The sequence below is a fragment of the Nomascus leucogenys genome, chromosome 21, assembly GCF_006542625.1.
Source record: "Nomascus leucogenys isolate Asia chromosome 21, Asia_NLE_v1, whole genome shotgun sequence".
Lineage (NCBI taxonomy): Eukaryota > Metazoa > Chordata > Mammalia > Primates > Hylobatidae > Nomascus > Nomascus leucogenys.
The window spans coordinates 12,667,137-12,685,411 of record NC_044401.1 but is presented as its reverse complement, the minus strand read 5'-3'; the positions used below and the strand labels follow the sequence as shown (position 1 = coordinate 12,685,411).

The following is an 18,275-nucleotide window of genomic DNA, read 5'->3' as shown; positions in this document are numbered from 1 at the left end:
CCCATCAATACCTAATTGATTGAGAGTTTTTAGCATGAAGGGTTGTTGAATTTTGTCAAAGGCCTTTTCTGCATCTATTGAGATAATCATGTGGTTTTTGTCTTTGGTTCTGTTTATGTGCTGGATTGCATTTATCGATTTGTGTATGTTGAACCAGCCTTGCCTCCCAGGGATGAAGCCCACTTGATCATGGTGGATAAGCTTTTTGATGTGCTGCTGGATTCGGTTTGCCAGTATTTTATTGAGGATTTTTGCATCAATGTTCATCAAGGATATTGGTCTGAAATTCTCCTTTTTGGTTATGTCTCTGCCAGGCTTTGGTATCAGGATGATGCTGGCATCATAAAATGTGTTAGGGAGGATTCCCTCTTTTTCTATCAACTGGAATAGTTTCAGAAGGAATAGTACCAGTTCCTCCTTGTACCTCTGGTAGAATTCGGCTGTGAATCCATCAGGTCCTGGACTCTTTTTGGTTGATAAGCTATTGATTATTGCCGCAATTTCAGAACCTGTTATTGGTCTATTCAGAGATTCAACTTCTTCCTGGTTTAGTCTTGGGAGGGTGTATTTGTCAAGGAATTTATCCATTTCTTCTAGATTTTCTAGTTTATTTGCGTAGAGGTGTTTGTAGTATTCTCTGATGGTAGATTGTATTTCTGTGGGATGGATGGTGTCATTTTTCATTGCGTCTATTTGATTCTTCTCTCTTTTCTTCTTTATTAGTCTCGCTAGCAGTCTATCAATTTTGTTGATCTTTTCAAAAAACCAGCTCCTGGATTCATTAATTTTTTGAAGGGTTTTTTGTGTCTCTATTTCCTTCAGTTCTGCTCTGATTTTAGTTATTTCTAGCCTTCTGCTAGCTATTGAATGTGTTTGCTCTTGCTTTTCTAGTTCTTTTAATTGTGATGTTAGGGTGTGAATTTTGGATCTTTCCTGCTTTCTCTTGTGGGCATTTAGTGCTGTAAATTTCCCTCTACACACTGCTTTGAATGTGTCCCAGAGATTCTGGTATGTTGTGTCTTTGTTCTCGTTGGTTTCAAAGAACATCTTTATTTCTGCCTTCATTTCGTTATGAACCCAGTAGTCATTCAGGAGGAGGTTATTCCGTTTCCATGTAGTTGAGTGGTTTTGAGTGAGTTTCTTAACCCTGAGTTCTAATTTGATTGCACTGTGGTCTGAGAGACAGTTTGTTATAATTTCTATTCTTTTACGTTTGCTGAGGAGAGCTTTACTTCCAACTATGTGGTCAATTTTGGAATAGGTGTGGTGTGGTGCTGAAAAAAATGTATATTCTGTTGATTTGGGGTGGAGAGTTCTGTAGATGTCTATTAGGTCCGCTTGGTGCAGAGCTGAGTTCAATTCCTGGATATCCTTTTTAACTTTCTGTCTCATTGATCTGTCTAATGTTGACACTGGGGTGTTAAAATCGCCCATTATTATTGTGTGGGAGTCTAAGTCTCTTTGTAGGTCACTCAGGACTTGCTTTATGAATCTGGGTGCTCCTGTGTTGGGTGCATCTATATTTAGGATAGTTAGCTCTTCTTTTTGAATTGATCCCTTTACCATTATGTAATGGCCTTCTTTGTCTCTTTTCATCTTTGTTGGTTTAAAGTGTATTTTATCAGAGACTAGGATTGCAACCCCTGCCTTTTTTTGTTTTCCACTTGCTTGGTAGATCTTCCTCAATCCCTTTATTTTGAGTCTATGTGTGTCTCTGTACGTGAGATGGGCTTCCTGAATATAGCACACTGATGGGTCTTGACTCCTTATCCAATTTGCCAGTCTGTGTCTTTTAATTGGAGCATTTAGCCCATTTACATTTAAAGTTAATATTGTTATGTGTGAATTTGATCCTGTCATTATGATGTTAGCTGGTTATTTTGCTCATAAGTTGATGCAGTTTCTTCCTAGCCTTGATGGTCTTTACAATTTGGCATGTTTTTGCAGTGGCTGGTACCGGTTGTTCCTTTCCATGTTTAGTGCTTCCTTCAGGAGCTCTTTTAGGGCAGGCCTGGTAGTGACAGAATCACTCAGCATTTGCTTGTCTGTAAAGTATTTTATTTCTCCTTCAATTATGAAGCTTAGTTTGGCTGGATATGAAATTCTGGGTTGAAAATTCTTTTCTTTAAGAATGTTGAATATGGGCCCCCACTCTCTTCTGGCTTGTAGAGTTTCTGCTGAGAGATCAGCTGTTAGTCTGATGGGCTTCCCTTTGTGGGTAACCTGACCTTTCTCTCTGGCTGCCCTTAACATTTTTTCCTTCATTTCAACTTTGGTGAATCTGACAATTAAGTATCTTGGAGTTGCTCTTCTCGAGGAGTGCCTTTGTGGCGTTCTCTGTATTTCCTGAATCTGAATGTTGGTTTACCTTGCTAGATTGGGGAAGTTCTCCTGGATAATATCTTGCAGAGTGTTTTCCAGCTTGGTTCCATTCTTCCCATCACTTTCAGGTACACCAATCAGACATAGGTTTGGTCTTTTCACATAGTCCCATATTTCTTGGAGGCTTTGTTTGTTTCTTTTTATTCTTTTTTCTCTAAACTTCCCTTCTTGCTTCATTTCATTCATTTCATCTTCCGTCACTGATACCCTTTCTTCCAGTTGATCGCATTGGCTACTGAGGCTTCTGCATTCTGCACGTAGTTCTCGAAACTTGGCTTTCAGCTCCATCAGCTCCTTTAAGCACTTCTCTGCATTGGTTATTTTAGTTAAACATTCATCTAATTTTTTTTCAAAGTTTTTAACTTCTTTGCCATTGGTTTGAATTTCCTTCTGTAGCTCGGAGTAGTTTGATCGTCTGAAGCCTTCTTCTCTCAACCCGTCAAAGTCTTTCTCTGTTCTATTGCTGGTGAGGAACTGCGTTCCTTTGGAGGAGGAGAGGCGCTCTGCTTTTTAGAGTTGCCAGTTTTTCTGCTCTGTTTTCTCCCCATCTTTGTAATTTTTTCTACTTTTGGTCTTTGATGATGGTGATGTACAGATGGGTTTTCGGTGTGGGTGTCCTTTCTGTTTGTTAGTTTTCCTTCTACCAGACAGGACCCTCAGCTGCAGGTATGTTGGAGTTTGCTAGAGGTCCACTCCAGACCCTGTTTGGCTTGGTGTCAGCAGCGGTGGCTGCAGAACAGCGGATTTTCGTGAACCGCAAATTCAGCTGCCTGATCGTTCCTCTGGAAGTTTTGTCTCAGAGGAGTACCCGGCCGAGTGAGGTGTCAGTCTGTCCCTACTGGGTGGTGCCTCCCAGTTAGGCTGCTCGGGGGTCAGGGACCCACTTTAGGAGGCAGTCTGCCCGTTCTCAGATCTCCAGTTGCGTGCTGGGAGAACCACTACTCTCTTCAAAGCTGTCAGACAGGGACATTTAAGTCTGCAGAGGTTACTGCTGACTTTTTGTCTGTGCCCTGCCCCCAAAGGTAGAGCCTACAGAGGCAGGCAGGCCTCCTTGAGCTGTGGTGGGCTCCACCCAGTTCCAGCTTCCTGGCTGCTTTGTTTACCTAAGCAAGCCTGGGCAATGGCGGGCGCCCCTCCCCCAGCCTAGCTGCCACCTTGCGGTTTGATCTCAGACTGCTGTGCTAGCAATCAGTGAAACTCCATGGGCGTAGGACCCTCCAAGCCAGGTGCGGGACACAATCTGCTGGTGTGCCATTTTCCAAGCCCGTTCGAAAAGCGCAGTATTAGGGTGTCGAGTGACCCGATTTTCCAGGTGCCATCTGTCACCCCTTTCTTTGACTAGGAAAGGGAACTCCCTGACCCCTTGCACTTCCTGAGTGAGGCAATGCCTCACCCTGCTTTGGCTCACGCAAGGTGTGCTGCACCGACTGTTCTGCACCCACTGTTTGGCACTCCCTAGTGAGATGAACCTGGTACCTCAGATGGAAATGCAGAAATTACCCATCTTCTGCGTCGCTCATGCTGGGAGCTGTAGACTGGAGCTGTTCCTATTCGGCCATCTTGGCTCCACCCCCAAACATCTTTTATTTAATATGATTACAAATTGGTAAAATATACCTATGCTTGGTAAAAAATAAGCATATTAAAGGATGGGTAGTGATTATGTTTGGGTGGCGAAACTATGATTCATTTTCTTCTTTTAGAGCAGTTTCAGATTTTCTTCAAATGATCATGTTCTGTTTTCATAGTGGAGAAAAAGAGTGTAACTTTCCTACCTTCATAAAAATATCATTTTTCTTACAGCATTAAAGGGCAGTATTTAAAGTCAGTTTGCAAGCAGTGGAATAAGATTTTTGTAAAGAAACCTTGAGCAGCATGGATTCTCTACCAGATGAATTTTTTATGAGGTAAGGCAACAGTCCCCATCCTTTTTGGCACCAGGGACTGGTTTCATGGAAAACAATTTTTCCATGGATGGTGGTGGTGTGGGAAATGGTTTTGGGGTGAAACTTCCACTTCAGATCATCAGGCATTAGATTCTCACAAGAAGTGGGCAACTTAGATCCTTCACATGGGCAGTTCACAATAGAGTTTGCACACCTATGAGAATCTAATGCTGCTGCTGATCTGACAGAAGGTGGAGCTCAGGTGGTAATGCTTTCCCACTGCTCACTTCCTGCTTGCTGTGCAGCCCAGTTCTTAACAGGCCATGTACCTGTACTTGTCTGTGGCCTGGGGGTTGGGGACCGCAGAGGTAAAGGATAGGTTGACAAAAACCAGCTGCATTTTGTTGTATTCCAAAAGACATAATGTTTGTTTTTTCCACGTAACCTTGGGAAGCTAGTATGAATGGGAAACCCTTATGCTTCAAGACATTTCAGCAAGTTTGATTAGTGGGTGATGTAGACTGGGTGAAATCTAATTTTACAAAAGTTCACTAGGGATTACATCCTCACTGAAGAGCTAAGAATTGAAAAATGTGCCATACCTTATTGTTCAGTCATTCTCACCAAAATGTTTTATGATTTAACAAGTGCTTACATAGACTTACTATGTCAGCATTGTTTTTAGTGTTTTTACATTATGTTTTACTCATAAACCTCATAACAACTCTATGAAGTGAGTGCTGTTATTATCCCTATTTTCTAAAGGGTAATTTAAGCATGATGCAGAAGAACTTACTGAGTGGTTCAGTGGGCCAAGGCCAAATGACATTCTCTTTTTTCCAAGCAGGGCAAGTTCAGCCCACCTCTACCTCATATAATACTAAACAGAGTCATATTGGAGATCTCCCTCCAGGCTTGAACTATCTCATATAATAAGCAGTGTGACCTATTAATTTATTTTACAAAAGCATTTACTAATTCCTTGGTGCTTAGGGAATAAAGACTAAGACAATATTTGTGTACCTAGAGATAGCTTATAATATAGTTGGAAGATATATAAAAAGTAATTATATCTTTAGGCAAATTGCATAACTGTTAGAGATTCTGTGGCTGTCTACAGGAAGAAAAAATAATTATTCCACAAAGTAACATTTGAACTGATCTTTAAAGAATGAGAAGCCTTGTGATGGGTTTACAAGCAAGGGAGGATAAAAGGTCATTTGGCTGAGCTGAGGAAATAGCAAGAAAAATACTTAAGAAAAATTCTTGGGGTGTATTTTGACTATGTTGCTAAGAGGTTTTGGGTTTATTTGTACAGAGGAGGAGGTGAGGGTAAGTTGGAGTTACACATCAAAATTTGTAACGGAGTCTATAGAAAATATAGCAGCCCACATGACACTTTTGATTCAGAAGACATGAAGTAGTTTTTGGGCATCTGGATGTTTCAAAAGCTTCACAGTTGATTTTAACATGCATCTGGGATTGAGAAGTATTGGGTTAAAGAGGGAATGATCATGAAATGGAGTTTGCTGGTAGAGTATACACTTGAGAACATTTAATACTCTTTCTCAAACCTTGAAAGACTTCAGAATACTGCTACAGTATTTTTCATTCCTTGATAACACAAAGATACAACTTGTGTTTTGCTTTATTTTTTGTAGGGCAAGTGGGGCTTGGAAGTGGAGGAAAAGGCAGTTAATAGGTTTCTTTTTACCGTGGCACCTTAAAGAGCACTGAGAATCATATTGTGAAATGTTTGCATGTGTATATCATCTTTTGTAGAAACTTTCACTAGAAGTTTGAAAATGGATAATACCATTTTATGTATCTGTCCCAATTTACCCCAACAAAATCAGTTAGCATATGGTAGATGATAAATGGTTGTCTGTCAAATGAATGCATAAATGTAAAGTCAAATAAGAGAATATTTATAAAGTACGATTCTGAATAAATCAGTCAATATAAATTTCTCACCTTAGTGTTATCTCTGCTGGTGTCCAGAATTAACATAGAATAAATCATATATGACCCTATATTATGATGCCTTTATTATGGTTCCTATACAATGGTTCTGTATGCAGGCAAAAGCAATATTACAAATAAAATTTTCAGTTCAGTATATAATACTGCAGTATGTTCACGTTTTGAGCTAAGGTTAAAAGCAAAACCTGTCAAGTGATCCCTTATTACCCAAATAGTTAGTAGTTTCTAAATATGACATTTTTCCTCAGTTAAAAATATTATTTGGAAATAATATTTCCAAATAATTCCAATGTAATAAAAAACTTACAATTGTAAGTTTAGGAACCCCAAACAAAAAATGAAATGATCTATTTAAGATAGATCTCTCCCTAACCTGTAATATCTTCATAAACACACAAAACATCAACCTTTTTAAGACCTTTTTTTCCTTTACCTTGGAACAGTGCTATAAGGTTTTTTTCCCATTATTTTGGTCTACTGCATATCTATTAAGGATGCAGTGTTTTTCATAATTGGCTTGCTGTTTTCTCTACCACCATCCAGTAAGGGCATGGCCAATTTGTCTTCTTTAACTTGAGTCTCTAAAGAGATATGGCACTACCACCATTACCAGTCTTTGATACCCTTTGGTTACACTTTCAGACAATAATTCAATTGTTAGATTCTTTACTACTACAATTCGTGTTCTTTGTGAGAAGATGCTCTTAATATACCTTATTTTCATTTAAAATAGGCATCCTGCTGTGGAGGATCAGAGGAAGGAAGAAACTGATAATAAGCTAGAAAAATCATCTGGTCAACTAGTAAGAGAAAGTTTAATTTTCATTAACTTTTAGTTAATTGATAATAACTAATTATATATGCAAATGCAGTGATACATCTAGTCAGTTTAATTACATGTTAAAATTTTTTGAGTGAGTCTACTTTCCTACCTTCATAAGTAAAATGGTCACAGTTAAATCTTGCTTTGATGATTGATACTGTATCTCAAGGTTGTCATTCTAAATACCATTCCTCACCATAACTAAAAATTAGTAAAAAAAATTGAATGGAATCATCCAGAAATAGCCCAACAATCAATTTTAAGAAATCCCTCATTTGTTTTTTGAAGGGAAAATTAAAGCAAAACAAAACCTATATACATATAAAGAAAACACACATACACACATACAGAACTTTATTTAGTAAGAAGTTTGAGTCATTTCTGAAGTTAAACTTATTCTTTATTTTTATTATCTTTATGGTTAGAACTTCTAGGTCTAAATGAAAGAGAATAACTCTGAATTATACATAAAAGGCTTTCATTACCAGTGATACGCTTTTATGGTAGTTAAAACTAGTTGTATGAACATCATATGTTCATATATTTTGTGAAAGACTGATGGAAGAGGTATTTGTTTGTTAGGTTCTCATTAGTATAATTTTACCTTCCACATAGTTTTATATAATGATTGATGTCCGCTTGTTAATAAGTGTATTAGTCTGTTCTCATACGGCTATAAAGAACTACCTGAGACTGGGTAATTTATAAAGAAAAGAGGTTTAATTGAATCACAGTTTCTTAGGCAGGACAGGAGGTGGCATGGCTGGGTAGTCCTCAAGAAACTCACAGTCATGGGGGAAGGCAAAGGGGAAGCAAGCACGACTTCACATGGCAGTAGGAGAGAAAGAGACCAAAGGGGAAGGTGCCACACACTTTTAAACAACCGGATCTTGTGGGAACTCTTATCATGTGACAGCACTAGGCAGATGATGCTAAACTATTAGAAACCACCCACATGATCCAATCACCTCCTACCAGGTCCCTCCTCTAACACTAGGAATTACAATTCAGCATGAGACTTGGGTAGGAACATGTTTGCTGGAACATGGGTAGGAAAGTTTGCAGAGGTTATCGTGTAATTTAGAAGGGGAAAATATATAAACATAAAATAAGCACGGTATTCACCTGCATGAGGTTATCACTGTAAAAAATGCTGCAGAGGAAGTACGCTATATGCACATTGTATGTAGGGTTGTACAGTTGAGCAAAGGCAAGAACCAGGGGACTAGATCCAGAAAAGACATTTCTAGATACAGAATCAGGAATACAAAAAGCAAGGAAGGTGGACACTGTGACCTGAATTTTGTTTAGGTATTTAATCAATTTTGCCAAAATGGATTAAGCATCAAATATTTTGAACAACTAACTTAAATTAAAAATGTGGACCAGGCATGGTGGCTCATGCCTGTAATCCCAGCACTTTGGGAGGCTAATGTGGGTGAATTGATTGCTTAAGCTCAAGAGTTTGAGACCAGCCTTTACAATATGGCAAAACATTGTCTCTGCTAAAAATACCCAAATTAGCCGGGTGTGGTGGTGCATGCCTGTATTTTCAGCTGCTTGAGGGGCTAAGGTGGGAGAATCACTTGGGCTTGGGAGGTCAAGGCTGCAGTGAGCTGTGTTCATGCCACTGCACTCCAGCCTAGGTGACAAAGCAAGACCCTGTAGGCATGACGCTTATAATATTTCCTGTTGAAAAATTTTTATTCATACTATAATCTTGCCCATGTATAAATTTGTTAATTAGTATCAGATGATTCTACAGGTACTTTTGAGTAGAGTTGACCTTTAGTTTGAATTATATGCACTACTGATATTGGTCATTCTTTATAAGGGGTTTTTCTGGTTACTTTGTAGAATTTTTTTTTAACTTTTTGAAAAATTTCAAACCTATAGAAAGGTTGCAAGATAGTAAAATGAATAGTAGTACAATGAACATCCTTCATAGAGAGTTAATAAACTGTTAACATTTTTTTACATAAATAATCTTATTAAATGCTATAAAATCTAAGGTATATTTGTTGAATATAGATGGGGATGGAGGAATCTTAATTTAGTACTCAAACCCATTTTTTACAATGATAACATCATGCAGGTGAATACCGAATACCATGGTTATTTTATGTTTATATATTTTCCCCTCCTAAGTTACTGGATGGTCTCTGCAAACTCTTTTCCTTGTGGCAATTACCTGGGGGAGAGAAGGGCAAAACACCATAGTTGAGATTAGACAGATAGTCCTGCAATGGACTTTATTGGTTTCTACTTACTTTCCTGTGTAGCTCCAGGTCTGTTAGAGAACTGAAAGTGAGTTAGCCCATACAAGGGCATTTCAGCATCTCAAGCTCTATGGGGCTTCTGCAATAAGAAGATCAACAGCAATATAATCATATATTTTCAGAGATCAACAGCAATATAATCATATTCCTAGAATTTCCACAGAGTATAAGAACTCTGGTTTCTTGTTAAGGTTTGAAGGAAGGCCATCATCCATCTGTTCTAGGCCATTTATCCATCTCTGTTTTCCACTAGTTCTTCACAACTAATGTTAATAGATATTCCAGCAGGACTTGATTGTGTAGTAATCAATTAACAATTACTAATGCCTTATTAATTCTGTAAGAATAAATTCCTGAAGATTATTACTATTTATATAGCTCTGACTGAATTGAGATGTTGAGTCATTCTACTTTACTACTTTGTTTATAATTTGAACTATTACAACTATTCAAGTTGCTGTGTGTTTAATAGCTGAAGCATCAGTCATATAATGTAAAAAGCACATTTAGATATAATTTTCATGTTACAGAGAATAATATATGTAATATTTTAAGTTCCTAGAGAGCAGAGAACATATTATTCTTCCTTAAATTTTTTGTAGTTCTGTCATAGAAGCTAGGAGAACAAGGGAGAATGAGCTTTGTTCCTTTTTTAATGCTTTGGCTGATCTTAGAGTGAATGAGAAGATGCATAATTGTGTAAATTTTTAATCAATAATGTCTTCTAGGACAAACAGGAAAATGACATACCTACTGATCTTGTCCCTGTTAACCTACTATTAGAAGTGAAGAAGTTATTAAATGCAATTAATACTCTACCAAAAGGTGTGGTTCCTCACATTAAGAAGTTCTTACAAGAAGATTTTTCCTTCCAAACTATGCAGGTAACATCATAAGTTGTTATTTGGGGCAGAAGTGCAGCTGTCTGTATATGACTTTTTTAATTAAAATTCTTTTTAAACCACACAATATAGCCAAAGTCTTGAAAAAAATCTCCATCTTACTTGTGTAAAGGGCTTTGTTGTCAACCTTGACTGTAGACTTTTAAAAAATTGAACAAATGGAGTCATTTGGTGCTAGCCTTTTAAGAATAATGGTAGGAATGTGGGTTGGTAGTTTGTAAGCTGTTGACTACAAGGTCTAGTGTTTATTCCAGTCCTACTAATAACCTGTAACATGGCGCTCTGGGACAGGGGACTGCTTTTGTTCTCCTAACTCATAAAATGTTAACACATTTGGCTGGGCACAGTGGCTCATGTCTCTAATCCTAGCACTTTGGGAGACTGAGGTGGGTGGATCACTGAGGTCAGGAGTTTGAGACCAGCCTGGCCAACATGGTGAAACTTGGTCTCTACTAAAAATACAAAAATTAGCTGGGCATGGTGGCACATGCCTGTGGTCCCAGCTACTTGGGAGGCTGAGGCAGGAGAATCACTTGAACTCAGGAGGTGGAGGTACAGTGAGCCGAGATCATGCCACTGCACTCCTGCCTGGGAGACAGAGCAAGACTCTGTCTCAAAAAAAAAAAAAAAAAGTTAACACATTTGTCAAAAATGCATTTTTAAAAATCATATCCAAATTTTTGGAATTATTTGTATAATAAATATTCTGGAAGCTATATTGTAGATTTCCATCTTGGAAGTAATTTTTCTGTATAATTTGTGGTAACTTTCAGCATAAGAAGGATACCATTTCTTAAATTAATGGAGTTTTCTGAAGTTAAAGAAAATTATATACTCTTTTCTTTGTGGCAATTAACTAGAGAAGAGAAGGGTAAAGCACCATAGTTGTCTTGAGAAGGCTACGTTTGTCTTTCTATGAAAGAATATATGATTATTTCCATGAAACACATTAATACTATTATGATTACAAATGCCAACAAACTGAAGATATTCATAAGACTTTATGCACGATTATAACCTTAACTGAGATAATTTACCACAGTATAAGTGAACTCTGGCTAGAAATTGATAGAATAATGCCACCATTTCCCTCTTATCTTTTGGAAATCACTTAGAAACAACAAGACAGAAATCAGTGGCCTTCAGATATGCAAAAAATAGCAACTAGAAGGTAAAAATAGAAGAATAGTACAGTCTTCTTTTGGTGTCTGTGGGAGGTTAATTCCAGGGCACCCCCAGTACAAAAATCCAAGGATGCCCAAGTCTCTTATGTAAAACGACATAGTATTTGCATACAACCTGTACACATTCTCCCGTATGCATTACATCATCTGTAGATTACATCTAGGTATTACATATCTAATACAATGTAAATGCTATGTAAATAGTTGTTATACTGTATTGTCTTTTCAGTTTTTTTAAATTACTGTATTCTTGCTATTTATTTATTTATTTATCAAATATTTTCAATCTATGGTGGGTTGAATCCATGGAGGCAAAACCTGTGGATATGGAGGGCGAACTGTACTTATTTATAATGATAACAAAAGTAAAATACCGAGTAAAATACTTAAGAAATGTACAAGATAAACTAGTATTTCTTTAAGCTTGTTCTAAACCACTTACATGAGAATATCTGACCCCTGTACCAGTTCTAAAGAATCAAAATCTCTGGGATAGGTCTTCGAATTTGCATTTTAGTAAGTACCCAAGCACTGATTGTACTCACATTAAATTTAGAAATCATTACTCCATATTAAAACAATAAGTAAAACTTTCTAAAACTCTATTAAGGGTAAGAAATGAGGACCTGAATGGAATAGTACATGTAGGAAGACACAGTATGTTAAAGCTGTCAATTTTCTATAAATTAAAATCCACAAATATCACATGATTCCACTAAAATAATGGGATTTTTTTTGGTTAGCGTCGTTAAATGCTAAGTCTAAAGTTCACATGGGAAATAAGAGGAAAAATAGCCAAGAAAATTATTTAAGAAAAGTGTAAAGGAGTAGGGCTAGGAATTTGCCCACTTAAACATTAAAAGTTATTATGAAGCTCTAAGAACTAAAAGATTGTGTTACTTGTTCTTTATACCTCAGACATATCTAGAAAATAGAAGATAAGATCCAGAAGTAGAACCAAATATATACAGAACCTTTATGAATGATAAGATGATAAAAATAGATAATGCTAAAGGAAAAAGACAAATCAATCCCAGTGGGATATTTTAACATACTTCTCTTAATAACTGATATAACATGGACACAGAATTAGTAGACCTATAGCAGACTTGTTCTAATTGAGACACACATGTATAAACACTGCACCCAACAGTGGCAGAATATGCATTCTTTTTAAGTGCACACAACATTTACAAAAATTGACCATATACTAGGTCACAAAGCAAACCCCATCAGATTTCAAAGTATCAAAATATACAGAGTATGTTCTCTAACTACTATTCAGTTAATCTAGAAATCAATAAAAGAGATAATCTAGAAAACCGTATGTTCATAAGGTAAGATATATACCTCTAATCTAGGTAACCAATTGGTCAAAGAAGAAATCACAATAGAAGTTAGATACATTTTTGAACTGAATAAAAATATATATCAAATCTTGTGTTATTAGATAAAGCTATGCTTCAAGGAGAATTTATAGCTCGAGATGTAGATATTAGAAAAAGAAGCAAGGTTGAATATCAGTTATCTAAGCATGACATTCAAGAAGTTAATGGAAGAACAGCAAATTAAAAGCACTTGAAAAGGAAGTAATAAGGATAGTTAAAACTAATGAAATCTATTTAAAACATAAAATAGAAAGGATCAATAAATCCAAAACTTGCTTTTTTGGAAAGACCAATAAAATTGACAAATGTATAATAAGTATGTCCAAAAAAGAAAAGAAAAATATCCAAAATCATAAATGAACATGAAAACATAAAAACAAATACTGTAGTCATTGAAGATAATAGAGATAATTCTGCTACTTGGAGTAGCTACCTACTTGGTTTGTCTCATAGCAACCTTCCTCTGTGAAGAACTGGAAAAACTGGACAAATTTTTTTCTAGTAATTCTTATTTTTGCTTTTCTAATAAATTATTTAATTCAACCTGGGATAGAAATGATTCCAACCTTTACTTAGTTCTTTGAGGAAGGGTCACTTTCTCTACCTTTTGTAGCAGATTCTGTCAGTGCCCCCCCATACCAGTTGGACCCTACCTATATTTTCAGTATGCTCTGGACAATTCTAGTTTTCCATATCTATATCTCTATGCCTCAGGGCCTTTTTTTCTAGAACAAGAGAAAGCTACTTCTCATGGCAGTTCAGAAGACCCAAGGAATTAATATTCCCCCATCACCCCAGAAAGCACTCAGTCAGTAGGTCTTGGGAGTTATGTGAATATCCCAGTTGCCTCTTCCTTTGAGTTGGTTAATACTGAGGTTTCTATTTTTGAGTTTTCCAAAATTTCCCAGTTGTAATAACTGCAGTGGCACACGATGGGTAACTAGCATAATAACACATCCTTTAATTAAAACCTACTTTTCCTTCACTTTATTACTTCTCCACTTTCTACCATTGTCTCTGTACCTCCCAAATAAACTATTTCCATTGAAATCCTTTAATTATGGTCTGCTTCCATTGGAACCAAAACAAGGCCTCAATGAAAAGAATGGGCTGTTTACCAGGGCTGCTCCTCCTTGTAGACCATGCACTCCAATTTTCCCCCAAGCCTTGCAAATCTGCTGAAGGCTGTGCCATAACTGAATATGGCAATTACTTTAATGAGAAAAGTAGCTCCAAAAGTCAGTCAAAAGTCAGCTCTCTAGAGATTGCCTTTCAGAGGTTTTTATTTTCATTGTCTTAGTAGTTTTCCATTGCTTTCAGATAATTAGTTTTTATATCTTGTTCCGTTGTTTTAGTTATTATCATTGGGGGACTGATCTGAAACCACCGAGGCTGTTTGACAGAGGTGGAACTTCAGTATTGTTTTATATTTCTATTCAAATTCAAGAGATATTGTTTGAGCTTGGAATGTAGGTGAAGTTCTTGGCTAGAAATGTAAATTTGGAAACTGTCAGTGTGTAGACACTATTTAAAATTATGATAGTGGGTTACTTTACCTAGAGAACATGTATTGATAGAGAAGAGGCTCATTAAATTGATTGCTAGGGAGACTGAAATAAAGTATCTAGTCAGTTAGGAAAAAAACAGGAAAATGTTATATATGGAAACCAAGTTATGGAAGGGTAGATTAAATTTTCCATGCAGATTATACATTATTAAACAGATTATGTAATTTAAACCAAGCACTTGTAGGTAGAAAACATTGAGGAATGGACACAAAGACATAGTCCTACCTTTCATTTCAACCATGTATATAAACTATAGTACATAACAAAGCATGCATTAGCTCAGTTGCAATCAGATTGCAGCATAAAATGGTTTACCCTTGTATTGGTATTAATGCCAGCATTCCTGTTTACCACAGGTTCAGGGCTGGAAGATTTTAGCTATGTCACACAATAGAAGGTATGAGAGTGAAGTGGGATTACCACTGTCCTCTGAAGTAGATGTGGATGTTGCCAACTCCTTGGCAGGTACAGGAATGCCTTTTTAAAAAATGTTTTAAAGAGGCTGGGCGCAGTGGCTCACGCCTGTAATCCCAGCACTTTAGGAGGCTGAGGCAGGCGGATCACGAGGTCAGGAGACCAAGACCATCCTAGCTAAAATGGTGAAACCCCGTCTCTACTAAAAATACAAAAAATTAGCCAGTGTGGTGGTTGGCGCCTGTAGTCCCAGTTACTCAGGAGGCTGAGGCAGGAGAATGGCATGAACCCGGGAGGCAGAGCTTGCAGTGAGCTGAGATTGCGCCAGTGAACTCCAGCCTGGGCAACAGGGCGAGACTCCATCTCAAAAATAAATAAATAAATAAATAAATAAATAAAATTTAAAATTGTTTTAAGGAAATAGTTACAAATGACATTCATCGGACTACTTAAAAGCAAACATATGAGAACAGTGTATCTGGTTGGTATGGATTTTTTTTTTAAAAAAAACCATCTTCACCTCTATTTTTAAAATTTTCTCCAATGAGCATGAATTATTTGTGTAATGTAAACATATGTAGATGTTTGTTCAGACTTATAGGCATTTTTAACTGAATAATTTTCCACAGAGAGAAGTTGCAGCTAACAGCCAGAATGGTGAGGAGATTGTTCCTGCTTTGACTTTACGTTTCTTGATTACACAGCTAGAAGCAGCACTTGGGAACATTCAAGCTGGCAATTATACTGTAAGTGTTTTCTTTTTGAAAATTTGATATAATGGACTTGGTCAACATTTCTCAGTGAGAAAACAGCCAATGCATGCTTATTTTAAGGTGTGGGCCAATTTTTATTTTTTTCTTTTACCTCTAGAAAAGGGTACGTATAAATTGATTGCCTTCCTGTGTCTTGTACTTTCTTATACGACTGGTAGATGACTTATATATGTCTTGTACTTTCTCATGTGACTGGCTCTGTATTAAGCCTATTCTAGTCTCTTTCCCTACTAGAAAATTTTTCATCTTAAGAGAAACTTGAACTAATAGAAATGGGCTTTCCCAATTAGAAATGGAGAATCGTAAAGTTAAAAAAATAAGCCAAGTATAGAAGGACAAATACTGCATGATGTCATTTGAATGTGGAATCTAGGAGCTGAACTCACAGAAGCAGAGAGTATGATAGAGGCTAGGGGTAAGGGGTCAAGAATACAGACTGAAGAGATGTTGGTCAAAAGATACAAAATTTCAGTTAGATGTGAAGAATAAGTTCAAGAGATCTATTGTACAACCTAGTGACTATAGTTAATAACAATGTATTGTAATCCTGAAAATTGATAGAGTAGATTTTAAGTATTTTCACTACAAAAATGATAAATATGTGAAGTTATACATAGGTTAATTAGCTTGAGTTAGTCATTTCACAATGTACACATATTTTATAATGTCGTATATGATAAATATATACAATTTTTATTTATCAATTTTAAAAAAATATTCTTTTTAAATGTCTTTTTAAACCATAGTTAATCATTTAATATGGTTTAAAAATGTCTTTTTAAACCATAATTAATCAGCTTCTCTTTCTTCTGAGGTTTCTATATTTGTAAAAGTTGGAATTTCTATTATAGGTAAAATTAATAAATGTATTTATGTGTTTAAGATCAAATGATACTTCAGAAATAAATAGGGTTATCTTCACAAAAGGACTACCCAGACACCAAAAAAGGGAGCCTAAGACATTAAATCCCATATTATAATGATGTACAAAAAGATGGAAAAATAATTCTTATTTAGGATTCTGGGGATTAGGGTTCTTACAGGGTGAGTTACACCATTCAGAAGGAGATTCTAGTTGGATTCCAATGAGGAAACAAAGAAAATGGGGGGATTTGCATCTTGTAATCCTGAGAACTTGGGGGATGTGGCAGACCTGCTATTTCTCCCACTGACCAGATTGCCAGTCAATGAAACAAATCAATGTGAAATCAGCCTTAACAGTTACCCATTGCTTAGCTTTCTTTACTTAGACATTACTTCAAAGATGAGTCTTAGACTAGGAAATGGAAGAGTTTCTCCCTTGGTAGCTCTAGGTAGTACTTGTGAGCAGAAGTGGCATTGTGATGAACAAAGTAGTCTATTGCTGTATCTAAATTACTCTATCTGTCCTTCAAGGCCACCAAAAAGGGACAAGACAACCTTGTAGGAGGCAACGGTGGATTATGTATTATGGGGGTGCAGCTGCGAATAGCATCTCTATATTAATTTTATTCTAGTTCTTGGAATAATCTTTGCTGATGGGGAGAAGGTAGGAGAAAAGGACAGGGGCTTTAGGTTAGAAATGTACAACTAGCATCTTTAAATTCCAGAGTTTTTCCTCCTCTAATTATAGCACTACCACAATTCTGCATCTTATCTTGTTCTTAGAAATGTTTTATTTAGAATTATATTAGCCAGTCTCTCTTGTGTTATTCATGAAGCTGTTTTCTTTTAATTACAAAATAATAGCTCACACTTATTTAGTGTTTGCTGTATGACAGCCACTGTTCTAAGCTCTTTGTAAAAATTAGCCCTTTTACTGTTCATAAGTACCCCATCTTAGGGCACAGAGGTTAAATAACTTGCTAACTTGACCAGGTAGTAAGTAGTGGAGTCAGGATGAAGTCCTTGGCTCTAGATTCTATGATCTGAACTACAACATTTTACTGCCTCTTCAGGGATGGGAATTTTAAGGTGGGAACCATTTAGATGTTATGAGGAGTTTATATTTGATAGACTCACTTAGTCCATCAAGAACAAACACACATGTCTATCTCCACTGAGATCAGTTTGAAGCCAAATTTATAATCCCAGTCAGTTATCTCCTCATTGAATACTGTTGGTCATTAGAAGCATGCAAGGTGAGAGTATACAGTTAGATCAGTATAAACAGAAAGTTTATGGGCCGGGCGCAGTGGCTCATGCCTGTAATGCCAACACTTTGGGAGGCCGAGGCGGGCAGATCATGAGGTCAGGACCAGCCTGACCAACATGGTGAAACCCCATCTCTACTAAAAATACAAAAATTAGCCAGGCTTGGTGTCATGCGCCTGTAATCCCAACTACTCAGGAGGCTGAGGTAGGAGAATCGCTTGAACCCAGGAGGAAGAGGTTGCAGGGAGCAAAGATTATGCCACTGCACTCCAGCCTAGGTGACAGATTGAGACTCCATCTCAAAAAAAAAAAAAAGAAAGCTTATATCCTATGGATATTTATCATTCTATGTACCTAGAAAAATCTTGTTTATGGTATGGGGAAATCTTCATGAAAAAGGGTAATGTGACAAAAGATAGGGTTATAATCTTCAGTCAATATAGAGCTTACGAGCAGAGGAGTCCAGGGTTCTCCAGAGAAACCAAACTGGTTTTTGCTGTGTGTGTGTGTGTGTTCTGTTTTATATACATAAAACATACAAATATTTATATATACATATA

At 36.8% G+C, this 18,275-nt stretch overlaps 1 protein-coding gene across 7 annotated transcripts in view; it reads left to right on the top strand.

Moving 5' to 3' along the window:
- DZIP3 (DAZ interacting zinc finger protein 3) overlaps positions 1-18,275 on the top strand; it is a 115,126-nt gene that overhangs the window by 17,552 nt on the left and 79,299 nt on the right. For 5 of the 7 annotated variants that reach the window (XM_030801607.1, XM_003261776.3, XM_030801605.1 and 2 more), the window contains exons 2-5: positions 4,186-4,289; positions 6,985-7,054; positions 10,082-10,237; positions 15,439-15,555. In XM_030801607.1, coding sequence (XP_030657467.1) covers positions 4,258-4,289; positions 6,985-7,054; positions 10,082-10,237; positions 15,439-15,555 — 375 coding nt within the window. In that variant the 5' untranslated portion in view covers positions 4,186-4,257. The remainder of the gene's footprint in view (positions 1-4,185; positions 4,290-6,984; positions 7,055-10,081; positions 10,238-15,438; positions 15,556-18,275) is intronic. The other 2 variants (XM_030801609.1, XM_030801608.1) reach the window with 2 other exon arrangements.